This window comes from Ochlerotatus camptorhynchus, unplaced genomic scaffold (genome assembly GCF_037179485.1).
Source record: "Ochlerotatus camptorhynchus isolate MF236.1 unplaced genomic scaffold, CSIRO-AGI_Acam_v1.1 ptg000062l, whole genome shotgun sequence".
Taxonomy (NCBI): domain Eukaryota; kingdom Metazoa; phylum Arthropoda; class Insecta; order Diptera; family Culicidae; genus Ochlerotatus; species Ochlerotatus camptorhynchus.
In genome coordinates, this window is record NW_027040552.1 from 1,474,396 (window position 1) to 1,487,755 (window position 13,360).

General features: G+C 40.3%; 1 protein-coding gene across 1 annotated transcript in view; it reads left to right on the forward strand.

Annotated features, from left to right (window-relative positions):
- The first annotated feature begins 7,151 nt into the window (after positions 1 to 7,151).
- Positions 7,152 to 13,360, forward strand: part of rdx (BTB/POZ and MATH domain-containing protein rdx) — a 266,696-nt gene continuing 260,487 nt past the window's right edge. Inside the window, exon 1 of the mRNA XM_065216377.1 lies at positions 7,152 to 7,516. Coding sequence (XP_065072449.1) covers positions 7,503 to 7,516 — 14 coding nt within the window. The 5' untranslated portion in view covers positions 7,152 to 7,502. The remainder of the gene's footprint in view (positions 7,517 to 13,360) is intronic.

Genomic DNA, 13,360 nt, shown 5'->3' on the forward strand with positions numbered 1-13,360 from the left:
CTTCATTGTTCTTCATCAGCAGTTCTTTCGGTCGATGCGTCGTCGACTTTGGAAAGCAACCGTTTCGTGATGAGTGTGTGAGTGCTGACCACGTTTTGCGTCCATTGCTGCAATGGACGCGCTATGACCCTCGTTGGCGTACAACAATTTGCCATACAATGAAACTACTGGAAGCGGCTCCAGTTCTGATGGAGGAGGCTTTTTGGATAGCGGAAATAAAGTGTTTATTGTGTTGTACCTTTTGACTATAGCTTTAAGATGTATTGTATAGTGACCAAGAATCCTCGGCTCTGCAAAGTTAATTCGGTTGAGCCTTATCAAATAAATTAATATAAAAAAAAACAAGCATTGCAAATTAGAAAAATGGGAAGTATTGAAATTTTGATTCGTAAACACAATATTATTGTATAATTACAATAATTCTACTACTGAAATGACAACTTCTATTCCAAGATTACAATTTCAGGGTAGTCCTACTATTGCTCAGGGAAGTCTTTCCATAGTTCAGGGAAGGCCTGCCGAACTTCAGCGAAGTCCTGATGAAGTTCAGGGAAGCCCTGCCGAAAGTCCTGCCGAAATTCAGGAAAGTCCTTCCGAAGTTCAGGGAAGCCTTGCCGAAGTTCAGGGAAGTCTTGCTGAAGTTCAGGGAAGTTCTGTTGAAGTTCAAGAAAGTTCTGCCGATGTTCAGGGAAGTTTTTCCGAACTTTAGGGAAGTCCTACCAATGTTCAGAGAACTCCTGCCGAAGTTCAGAGAAGTTCTACCGAAGTTCAGAGAAGTCCTGCCGAACTTCAGAGAAGTTCTGCCGAAGTTCCGGAAAGGGGTGCTGAAGTTCAGGGAAGTCCTTTTTTTCAAAAAATTTCGCTTCTCTGTTTTGTGCGAGGGTTCCAAAACACATTGTTCTTCAACCTGGAGCATGCTTACACACAGATACATGCAAAAGCCAGTTGATTGCTTAGGAAAACAAAATCTAATGTTTGGAATTGCGTTGCAAAAAAAATGGTTTGCATTGAAATAATGCATTTTACAGGTATGTTGTCTTCGGAGGAAATGTTCCTAATAATATTTTGAAACGATCTACGGGAGTGAAATATGACCTTTCATACGAAATACTTGTGTAATTGATGAGCAAAGTTAGCGACCACTGTGCTTGTGGTCATAAAAGTGAACTAAGAAAATGGTTTACAGAAAGTTGAAGCAATAAATCAATCTTGTAAAAATTGCTAGAGATAGCAAATTTAGTTCTTTAATTTTGCATGGAAGCGCTGCGTTATTTTGTAAGAAATCGATGAAGTGAGTCATTCTAAACCGATCTACTTTCACCTTAAGGCGAGGCTTTAGAGGAGTTTTGAGAATTTCAGTAAAATTTCGAACCCGCAGGTTAGCATTTTCCCAAATGAATTTCCATCTGAGGCCTGACGTAAAGTTCTCTGAACTTTCCTAAGATCTCGTAATTTTTCAGAAGTATTTGAAACTCTCTAGAAAACTCCTTTTAAGTTCTTTTAAAATTCTGGTCGTATTTGAACACGTGAAGTTCTCGGTAGTCTCCGTAGCTTACCTCAAATTTCCATAACAATCATCAAATATAAGGAACTTCCGTGAAGCTCATGGAACTTTTCTTTTTTTTATCGCTACTTCCCTAAAGTTCTAGGCATGAAAAGGAATTATCGAAACTGAAAATGTAAAAACACGCTCTGAACTTCCCTGAAAATCTAGGAATAGTTAAATAAATCTCGAGCCATCCCAGAATAACTTGGACTTCACAGAACATTTTAGAAATTCTGAGAACTTTTCAGAAAAATACGAGTACTTCCCTGAAGATCTGAGAACTTCCCACAAATCCCGCGAACTTTAAGGGAGGTTAGAGAATATCAGTAAAATTTCGAACCTTTAGGTTAGTATTTTATCAAACACAATTTCCTTCTAAGAACTGACTTAAAGTTCTCGGAACTTCTCTAAATTCCCTTAATTTTGCAGTATTCGAAGCTCTCTAGAAAACTCCTTTAAACATTTTGGTCGTAATGTTCAATTTAAGAGTTCCTTAAACGTCTCGGAAGTTCTCTGAAATTTCCACTTAAGTCTCCGTAGCTTACCTCAAGTTTCCATACCATTCCTCAAATATAAGGAACTTCCCTGAAGCTCAAGGAAATTTTTTATTTTTGTCGACACTTATCTAAAGTCCTGGGCATGAAAAGGGATTCTCGAAACTGAAAACCTAAGAATAGCCAAGAAATTCTCCGAGCTTTCCTGAAAATCTTGAAATAATTAAAAAATTCTCGAACTATCCCAGAGTACTCGGAATTTGCAGAACATTCTGGAAATTCCGAGAATTTATCTAAAAATCCGAGAACTTTTTTGAAAATCTGAGAACTTCTCACAAATTGCAAGAAATCCCGAAAATTTCTAGAAATTCCCAGAATTTCCGAAAGCTTCCTAGAATTACCGAGACTTCCCGAAATTTCCGAGAACTTCTCTCAAAATTTTAGGACTTCCCAGAAAATCCGAGAGCTTTTCGAAAATTCCATAGATATTCGAAATCTTTCGAGAAGTTCTCGAAACTGCACAGAAGCTCCAGGGACTTAACATAAATGTCGATAACTTCACAGAAGATCCAACAGCTTCCCAGAAGTTCTGTATACTTCTTACTTATTCCGAATACTACTAGATCTTTATCTTCTAGATCTCGAAACGTCCCAGAACTTCCAAGATGATCCTAGTAATTCCGAAAATTTCCCAGAAGATCTGAAAATTTCCCAAAATTTCCGAAATCTTCCCGAAAATTCCGAGAGTTTTCCAGAAGTTCCATAAACTTTCCAGAAGATTCAAGAACTTCGCAGAAATTCCGAGATTTTTCCAGAGTTTCCGAGAACTTTCCCAGAAGATGTGAGAACTTCCCATAAATTTCGAAAACTTCCCATCAGTCCCGAGAGCTTTGCTGAATTTTCGAACGCTTGCCAGAACCTCTTAGAATATTTGCGAATTTCCCAGAAGATTCAAGAACTTACTAGAAATTCTGAGGACTTCCCGAAAGTTCCGAGGACTGCCCAGAATTGCAAACAGATTCTAACAAGATGGGTGCCCTTCGAAGAACATCCGAGAACAACTCACAATTTATGTGAGCATCCTAGCAGGTCCTTCCTAGAACTGTTCAGAATATCCTTGCATTTCCTAGAAATCCCGATAGCTTACCAAAAATTACGAGATCTTTTCAGAACTTCAGAAAACTTTCCAGAAATTCTGAGGACTTTGCAGAAGATCTGTAATTTTTCTAAAAATCACAAGAACTTCTCAAAGAACTTTACAATCACTCAAAGCACGTCCCAGAAATTTCAAAATCTTCCCAGAAGATGCCTCTTAGAATATTTGCGAATTTCTCAGAAGATCCAAGAACTTACTAGAAATTCTTAGGACTTCCCAAAAGTTCCGAGAACTCCCCAGAATTGCGAACAGATTCTTACAAGTTGCGTGCCCTTCCAAGAACATCCAAGAACTACTCACAATTTATGTGAGCTTCCTAGAAAGTCCTTCTCAGAACTGTTGATAAGATCCTTGAATTTCCTAGAAATCCCGATAGCTTTCCAAAAAATACGAGAACTTTTCAGAACTTCAGAGAACTTTCCAGAAATTCTGAGGACTTTGCAAACTTTACCATAATTCAAAGCACGTCCCAGAAATTTCGAAATCTTCCCGGAAGATGCGAAAACTTTCCAAAAGTTTCAGGAATTACCCAGAATGTAAATTCCAAGAACTTCACAAATATTCCGTGAACTTTCCACATTTTCCTAGATTTTCCCAGAGTTCCCAAGAACTTCAAAGAAGTTTCTATAATGTCCCACAAAATGCGGTGCCGGTTGTGTAGTGGTAAGCATGAATGATTCTCACCCCAAAGGGCCTGGGTTCAATCCCAGTCGTCGCCGCCGTGCTTTTCTGATGCAGAGAAGTAAAGCCGTTAGTCCCCGGTCCATGAGTTGACGGGTCGATAGGGAGGGTCCAGGTGTGGGAGCTGCCTCCCTGGCGTTGGTAGCATTGGTGCTCAGTACGGAAAACAAGATCGACGAAAAACAAATCAAGGGAAAAAAAACTTCCAAAAAATCCGAGGACTTCTCAGAAATTGCTAGAATTTCTCAGAAGTTAGAAGGTCTTCCCAGAATGTTCTTGGCCTTTCTAAAACTCCTGTAACTTCCTAGAAAAGATCCTAGAACTTCCCAGAAATCCCAGAACTTCTCCCATGTTTCAAGAATTCCGGAAACTTTTGTAAGTTTTAGACGTTTCTGGTAAGTGCTCAGAATATTTGGGATTGTTCTCTGAATATATCGGAACTTTTCGAAGATTCTTTGATTTTTTGTGAAATTAGATTGTTTAAAGTGAGTACATATTCGTAATGAAACCAAAATCAAAAATTTCATCAATTGTGGTGCACTGGAACGATTACGTTACTGACTCTGGTTTTTCCTGATTTTCCTCCACCGTGACAATTTTTGGTTGAAGACATAATTTCTGAAATTCTGATATAATTTCTTTATCATTTAACTACACAACGTTTTTTCTACGATGCTTGGTTCATGAGTTATGAATTTTCAAAGTACGCGATGTCCGGCAAAACTTAAAAATTTCATCGAAAATTTTCCGGGAAGAATAACCACCCCGCATTTTTTTAAATTTCTTTTCGTTTATATAATCCTAAACTCTACCTGTCGACAAAATTTCATAAAATTCCGAGACTCTTTAGCCCAAATTTACAATACTATGGATACAACCAAGACTTGTAGTTCGGTGCATTTAAAATAAAAATGTACAAGCTACAAGTCCTTGCTGATTCATTATGCTGCCCATCCCTGAATATTTTTAAAAAGTGCTATTTTAAAAACTCTGTTACAGCAAATTGGTTTTTAGAATAGCTTCAAATTGAATTCTTTTCGGCTTCGTAAAGTTTTATTAATACAGATGAGCCTTACCAAAAATTAAAATTAGTTCTTCATTGAAAATGTCCGATAACTGCTGTTATTAGATCAATTCCAATCTTTGAAACAAATGAGTTCTTTACCTAGTTTGAAAATTATTCAAATTATTATTAATTACATAGATTGTACGCAGTGAAACAAAATCTACTAAAATATTGTACAATTTGATTTTCACCATGATGAAAAATATATTGAATAGCCGATTGACCTTCCGTCTATACCAAACATTGGCAACACTGGTGCAACCATGAGCCGAGAAAACTATGAGAGAGAGCGAGAGGGCCTGCGGAGACTGGGGGAGATCTAAAGTTAGTGGAATCACTCTCGCAAAACGTAAAGTTCAATGAAAACCTACCAACAACAACAGCCAGGCAGTTGGCATTGGCACCCTTGTGTAGTACCGCACAGACCTCGAGTTGAGCCAACTACTCGAGAGCAAAAGAGAAAGAGAGAGAGAGCGGCCACCTCTACGGGTCCAGTCCAGCCGTCAGTCGCCAATAGTTGCGTGTACGGTGAAGAAGTGTATCGTGAACTCCATGCTACTACACCGCTTGTAATCAACCCGATTTCACACCCCCTCTCTCACAGTACCTAGTGTTTTCGATCCGATGATTATTGCTCTAGATTTTGCACAATAGGAAGGGAAAGCAAACTACACCAAAGGAGTAGTGTGTGCATCTCGGTTGCAGTTCTTCGCTGTGCTCGTCAACTGTGTCGTCGAAACTCAAGCGATACGTCTCATTCCCCCGTGTCAAGGGCAGTCGAAGGAAACGAAAACGATTGGATGATTGATTCTCGGTATCTCGATATCTGTTTCGGTGTTCCAATTTCCACCCAAGTAAAAAGAATTTGTGTACGCGCTACGGACGGACGGACGGCTAGTAGTAGTACAAGGTTCACGATCTGAATCGACGTGAAGCTCGAAAGCTCAGCTCAGAGTGCTCTCTAACCTTGACTTCAACAGCGCCTCTGATATAGCCTTGTATGCTGGTGTGTGCTAAGTGTGAGCATCTGTGACTGAGGTGTAAGCAGAGTTGTGTTGGTTCGTGATAGAACATCGAAGTACATCATCACCGTTTTCGTCCCTCAATTTGTTGACTCGTGATACACGTGCGCGTGGTTGGTAAATGTTCACGACAGCTGCGAGTGTGCCAAAATCAACGACCAATATCAACCAACAGCGACACTCCAATGACAGATCTTGAATGTCAAGTGATCAAAACGACCCGTTCAAACGACAACAGGCAGTAGTTTGAGAGTGGTGCTGAGGAGGGAGCCGCAGAGAGAAGGAAGAATTAATTACGGAAGAACCTTGGGATCGCTCAGGCAATCAAATAGGCCCGCTGTGGTTGTGTGTAAGAGTGGGTCGAGAGTGTTGGTGAGCCAATACCGAAGCAGGCAGGTACTGGTTTCCCCTGTTTACTGTGCATGTCGGCGAACATCTAGATGTGTTGCACGCTGTCGAGATAAAGGCAGATGTACTTGGAAAGCTAACGAAAATATTGTTATGATACACTATAGGGAAAATATACTAAGTGCAGCCATGAGTTGTGTTGTTATATCGTACCAGAAACGTCAGCTTCAATGATAAGCCCTTCGGATAAGTCCTCTCGTGCCGATGTGTATGTGCAGCTTTGATGCATTATGCCCTGTGTGTTAGTTTGTAGCAATGACCAGTAATCAGCTTATTTGATGTTTTTTTGAACGGTCGTTACGTTCGGAAGATTAAAACAAGTAACAACCGGATCGAAGGAGATATCGTGTGGGCCGATAAGAAACCTTGAATGGTGGGTTCGATACTGTTTTCATGTTAGGCCAGTGCAAAAGAACGCCCGAGAGAAGAGTTTGTGCTAAATAGGATCGATTCCCATCACACTTTTTTTGCTGCTGCTGCAAAGCAGCCGTGAAGAGATTAGAAAGGAGTACGCCCGTGTGTATCTCGAATCTGTCTGTCTGTGTACATACAGTCATAGCTCGAAGAAAAATAAATAAAGAAAAGAGAAAGGAGAGGAGCTTGGAAAATTGTTTCTGTGAAAGTGAAGGCATAGAGGAGAAGTGCAAAGAAGAAAAGAAAAGAGTTTATTCAAAATAGATGGAAGTGAAATTTAATTGAAAAATTGTAAAGGTCAAAACCAAAGTGAGCAAAAGATACCGACAAAATTCCGCAGACGTAGACGCCAAGAGTTCCGGAAAAGTAGAAGTCACGTCCACGATTGAAAACACACAAAATTAAACCAAGGACCATTTGTTTGGTCGTGACACTGTGGTTTGGTCTAGCAGCGAAACGTTGACTCTCTATCTCTCTCTTTCTCCGGGTGGATCCTCATTGTCGTGTCCTCCCAGAAGTAGTGGAAACACAAGTACGCAACGAACGCTACCACGACAGCAGCTGTGTGTAGCCTCCACAGCCCCAGCAGCGGCAGCAGCAACAACAAAAACAGCAGGACTTGTTTTCGTTTTCTTCTTCTTGGCAACGTGTTTCTACAAAACCAGCCACCGTGGATACCATAGCGTTGCCCCTCGGTGGATTATCTCATGTTAGGATGGCTCTAGCGAGGTACGTATCGAGGGGTGTCCTACTTAAAACTGAACGATTGTGAGGCGCCACATTTGCAAGATGGCGTGTCTCAATGCATTTGGTTTTTACGGGTGAAACTTCATATTTGTGGTAGTTTTCATGATCTTTGATGGGTTAATATTATGAGTGAATATTGAGCTTTATAAGTAAATAAAACTCTCCCGTATCGCCACTGAAGAACTTCGGTGAAGATGTCTTCTCAAAGTCCAATAGGATTCCGTAATGGTTAGCATCGCAAGTAGCAATTCAAGCTGAACTGTAAGAACAGAAGCTGACTATTGGTTGATTTAAGGTGTACAAAGCTGATTAACAGCAGGCTGAATATATAGTTGATTAGTAGTGCATGAAACTAATTGTATCCCCATAATTCAACCTCAATAAGTTAGCTGATCTAAAAATTGAACAAGTCTTATTTTAGCTTAACACTACTCTACAAATCAGCAATACTTTACAAATAAATGATAGCCTGATTTGTTAAATGTTGTCAGTTCTTCTAAATTCACTTCCTACCTTTCTAATCCCAAGCAGCGGCAGCAGTAGAGATAAGGTAGAGGAGCTTTTTAGGAACAGCTCCGGGTAGAAGTGGGCTGCGACGACGTCGGAAGTATTAACATTTGTATTTCTGTGTTTTGACTGCTATATTGCACTGAATTTTCAGACAGAATTCCCATAATATAACTCAATCATGGCACTAAAATAGCTTCCACATGACCATCGAAATAAATCGCGCACTTGAGGAATGTTTTACTGTCACCAGTTGTAGTTACAATTCTCCATTGCTGTATAATACTCTTCCGGTTGCTGTTATTCAGCTTAAATTTGACATATTTCAAGTTAATGAACATACCTTTTCCCACACATATGCTTAAGTGGTCCAGTAGGTATGATTGATGCCTGTAAATCAGCGACTGTCGGTACCAATCCCGAAATGCAAAGGTAATTTTTAGATTTATTATAACAATATAAATATGTAAATCCAATTAGTCAGCACCTTGTTGCAGTCCCATAAAAATATGAGATATGCAGCAGTCTTCCATTATTATTATTTTTCAAATAAAACTATAAGGCTGAACAAGGGTTGAAAAAACTGTTATTTAATGCCTTAAAAAGCTTATAATTTATATAACTGTTAAGCTTTTGGCTGATTAAAATCACCAGATTTAGTTGTTTAAACGCTGAACAAAGGTTAACGTGGTATATGTACAACAATTATTCAAACTAAGGCTGAATTAAAATTGATTGAACAACACTTGATAAGCATTAAATTGCTACCTGGGACCCATGCCTCTCACGCTAAAAATCACGAGTTCATATATCATCCCCGGACAAGTCACAAATGACCTAAACTGTGTTAAAGTGAATAAAGGGTGTCCACGATGAAATTGCCACACTATGAAATTGCTCTAACTTTTTAACCGTTGGGTAGAATTTAATGAAAATTTGGGTGGATTTAGTTCATAGTGCATTATTTACATCCTGCAAGTTGTAAGTCATCACGAGAACAAGGATCTCTCGCATCGTTCCATCGCTAAAACGTTGGGAATCGCGAATTCCACGATGTCGCGAGTGATTAAGCGGTTCGAGGAACGGTTGACCACCGATCGGAAGCCCAGAAGTGAAGGAAAAAGTATTCCGTACAACACCAAAAATCACAACCGCGTAGTTGGGGCCTTCAACCGAAATCCGAACGCCTCCGTTAGGGATGTGGGTAAGAAGCTGCATCTAAGCCGAAGTTTTGTCCAGAAGGCCAAAACTAAGGCTGGGCTTCGAACGTTCAAGGTACAAAAGGCCCCTAATCGCGACGAGAAGCAGAACAAGTCCACCAAAACCCGTGCCAGGAAGTTGTACCTCAACATGCTGACGAAAGTTGAATGCTGCATCATGGACGACGAAACATATGTGAAGGCCGACTTCAAACAGATCCCCGGCAACCTGTTTTTCACGGCCAAGGATAAGTTCAGCGTTCCGGAGCATGTCCGCACTCAGAAGATGTCCAAATTTGCGAAGAAATTCCTGGTTTGGCAAGCCATCTGCACGTGCGGGAAGCGGAGTGCACCTTTCGTGACCCAGGACACGATGAACGGACAGGTGTACATAAAAGAGTGCCTCCAGAAGCGGCTGCTTCCTCTCCTGAAGGCCCACAACGTCCCAACAGTCTTCTGGCCGGATTTGGCCTCATGCCACTACTCCAAGGACGTGCTGAAGTGGTGTCCGCATAAGGTCAATTTCGTGCCGAAAATGTTCAACCCTCCCAACACTCCGGAGCTCCGCCCCATCGAGAAGTACTGGGCGATTATGAAGCAGCACCTTCCTAAACGACCTAAGGTAGTGAAGACAGTCAAGGAACTGAAGAAAGTATGGGTTTACATGCAAAAAACGGTTGATTCACAGGTTGTGCAGAATCTTATGGCCGGGGTTAAGGCCAAGGTGCTGGCATTTGCGTATGGACTGTAAATAAAATACGAGTAAAATGGTAAAATGAAGTTTAATAGTTATTTCTCAATCCCTGAAAATTTGATGGCAATCGGATGAAAACTCGAATTTTGCGAATCAATTTTGTGTGTGGCAATTTCATCGTGGACACCCTTTAGAATAAAAATAAAACTCAATTAATCCTCCTATGGTGAAATCTGACCCTTTTTACTAATAATAATTCTTCCAAAACTGTTCATATGATGTGATTTAATAGAGGAATTCTATGGCCAGTGTGGTCCTGGGCACTTCAAATTACTGCAATTGAACTGGCTTTTGAATTCTCATTTCATTTAAGGTGTCACATGATGGATTTCATTCGTATTAGGACAGATTTTGTCGCATAATGTTCCGGTCATATCTCCGGAATCAATTAACCTGTTCCAAAAAATACTCAAAAGTGTTCTATAGGATCTTAGTACCTTTCATTTGATGGTTTTTGAGTGAGCATATCTCCAGTTGACCGATTCTATAAATATTCAAAAAAGTATCATAAGACTATGAAACCTTTCATTGTTGTTGCGTCCAATTCGATTCAGTGGTTGCCGAAAACACGAGTTAGTTTCCTAAATCTGTGTTCTTAGGATGTTGTTCCATCCATATCTCCGGAACTAGTTGACCGTTTCCATAAATATTCAAAAGCGTTTTTTGAAACAATAAAACCTTTCATTCTGTGGTTGTTGTGACCAGGTTAAGTGGTTATTGAGAAACACGACTTAGTTTCTTTAATCCGTGTTTTTTCGGATCTTGTTCCGTCCATATCTCCGGAACCAGTTGAACGATTCCAATTCAGTGGTTGCCCGGAAACACGCCTTAGACAATTTTTCGTTACATACACACCCACACTCACAGACATTTTCCGATCTCGTCGAGCTGAAGGCCGGGCTTGACTACTGGATCATATGATGTGATGTGAGGGGCTCGGTGGCCTTAGAACGACCGTTTTTGCTAATTGAATTTTAAATCCGTCAAATAATAACTGTTGTTTTTTGGTTCTTACTTACGGATCATTATCGTTTGGATGGCTAAAATTTAGATGGTCGTTGGAAGCAATAAATGTGTTTGAAAAAATTTCTATGAAAGTGTAAAAAATATATATGAAAGTGTCCCAAATGATCGTCAAAAATTTAAAACGCAAAACGCATGGACACTTGCGTGCTGCTTGCGATGGCTTCATCAGAAAACGTAAGCTTGTGTGATCAGTAAAACAGACTTTGCTTCCCATTTACCAACTCTCGATAACACTTTTAAAGGGGCGTATCTGCTTTTGTAAACAAATATTCAAACGTCAATTTGTCGAAACTCTTAGCTGTCCCATGCAAACTAACGCCACCATCAGAAAGGATAATATTTTTCCAACAAGATGGAGTTGTTAGTTTGTGTGGGAGTGTTAAGCGTTTCGACAAATTGACGTTTGAATCATTGTCTACAAAAGCTGATACATATCTAGATAGAGCTGGAATTAGGGCGTAACAGCCTTTGTAAAGAATGACTTTTCTCGTTGATTTCTCGGAATTCAAGGCACGCCTACACAAACCAACATATCCATCTGGTAGGAGAAGTCTTCCTCTATTCGATGATGATATCGATTTGCCAGGGAGAGCCATGTCTTCCGAGAAATCATCGAGAGAAGTCATTGTTTACAAAAGCTGTTACGCCCTAATTCCAGCTCTATCCAAATATGTTTAGACAAATGTGACGTACGCTTGATTCGGTTCGGAAGACATTGTTCATTTTAATAGCTTCTTGTACCCGATAATGAACGATCGTCGGTCGTAGCTTGTTGTGATGTAAAGGGTACGGTGGCCTTAGGGCGACCGTTTTTGCTTACTGATCAGAAGATCGTGGGTTAGAACCCAAGCCCCTTTACATTACTGAGTTGATAGGGTCGCGTCATTTGCTTACCCAGGCATCATCAAATCGCATCACTTTCCAATGTGAATCCAGATCTGATTCATCCTTCCCGTGACAACCGTGGATATGGTCCTTACCGTGAGAACCGTGGATATGCAGAGGTGGACTCGGTCTCTAGTAACAACTTCTCCTTCTTCGTCTTTTCCGCATTTCAAGCATAGCGCTTATCGCATATTAGCATATTGCGTGCTTTAAACTAAGTGTTCTAGATGCACTTCCACAGTTATTAGTTGAGAGATTTCGATGCCTGTACCCTTTTTGCATTAGTATAATTGTGTGGCAAGTACAATCATACTCTATGCCGAGGGAAGGCGAGAAATATTCCAATCCGAAAAATTCCTAGACCGGACCGGGAATCGAACCCAGCCATCTCCAGCATGGTCTTGCTTTGTAGCTGCGCCTTTACCGACTGAGCCCCCCGTGGCATAGATTTTTGTACCTAGTTCCTTTATTATGAAGGCTCAATCGCGTTTGCTTTACGGAGCCGGTAGTTCATTGTACATTGTTTGTAACAAAATTGACTTAATTCTATGTCTAGTAGAAGTTAAGCCAAATACTCGCGGCTTACCCGAGGTTAGAGGGTTACATTGTCGAAGGATAAGATAAGAGGAGAAGCTTGGAATGGGGTTTCGTTGTCTCATCAGAGCGATGTCGCCAGTATGAACGGAAGTGCGGTTCTAGATTCGCCAGGAGTTCGACCGGCTATGGTGAACCAGTGGGCGACGATGAGTCTCATTGAGACCCCCCGTCTCGATGAGACTCATGACAAAACAAACCAAAACGCATAAAGAGATACAAAAGACAAAGGAAATTAATTCTTATACTAGACATTTGCAAAAACACAGAAAATGGAGGGCATAGAGTATTATTGTACTTGCCTCACAATGATACGATACGCGATGCGATAAGCAATATGCTTGAAGTGCGAGGAAGAACAAGAAGAAGAAGGATTAGTTTCGATAAATTCTGGACTACTCCATGAATTCAAGGAAAATTTAGAGAAGCTTTGAGACTTCTGGGATTTATAGGAATGTCCAGACAAATCCTGAGAAATTTAGAAAATTTGGTACATATAATGGAAACTCCAAAGAAGTCCTGAAATTTTCAGGGAAAATTGCGACAACTTCCGGGTAGCTTCGAGAACATCAGAGATGATCAATGATTCTCAGTTCAATACAAATAACTTAACTAGTATATGCATAATTTTCAGGGATGTTCCTATTACTTGATGGATGATCAGAGAACTTCAGAGCAGTTCCATTAGTTATTTGCAGGAATTTCCAAGAATTTACGAGGAATTATGGAAAATTCCAAGAATTTCAGGAAGGTTCCTAAAATTTCCAGAATATTGTGTAGAAGAAAGGGACGCTTTCAGTGCTGTCACAGTAAATTGTAGAGCTGGTTACTCACTGATTTAACATATGTGTTCCACCGCCT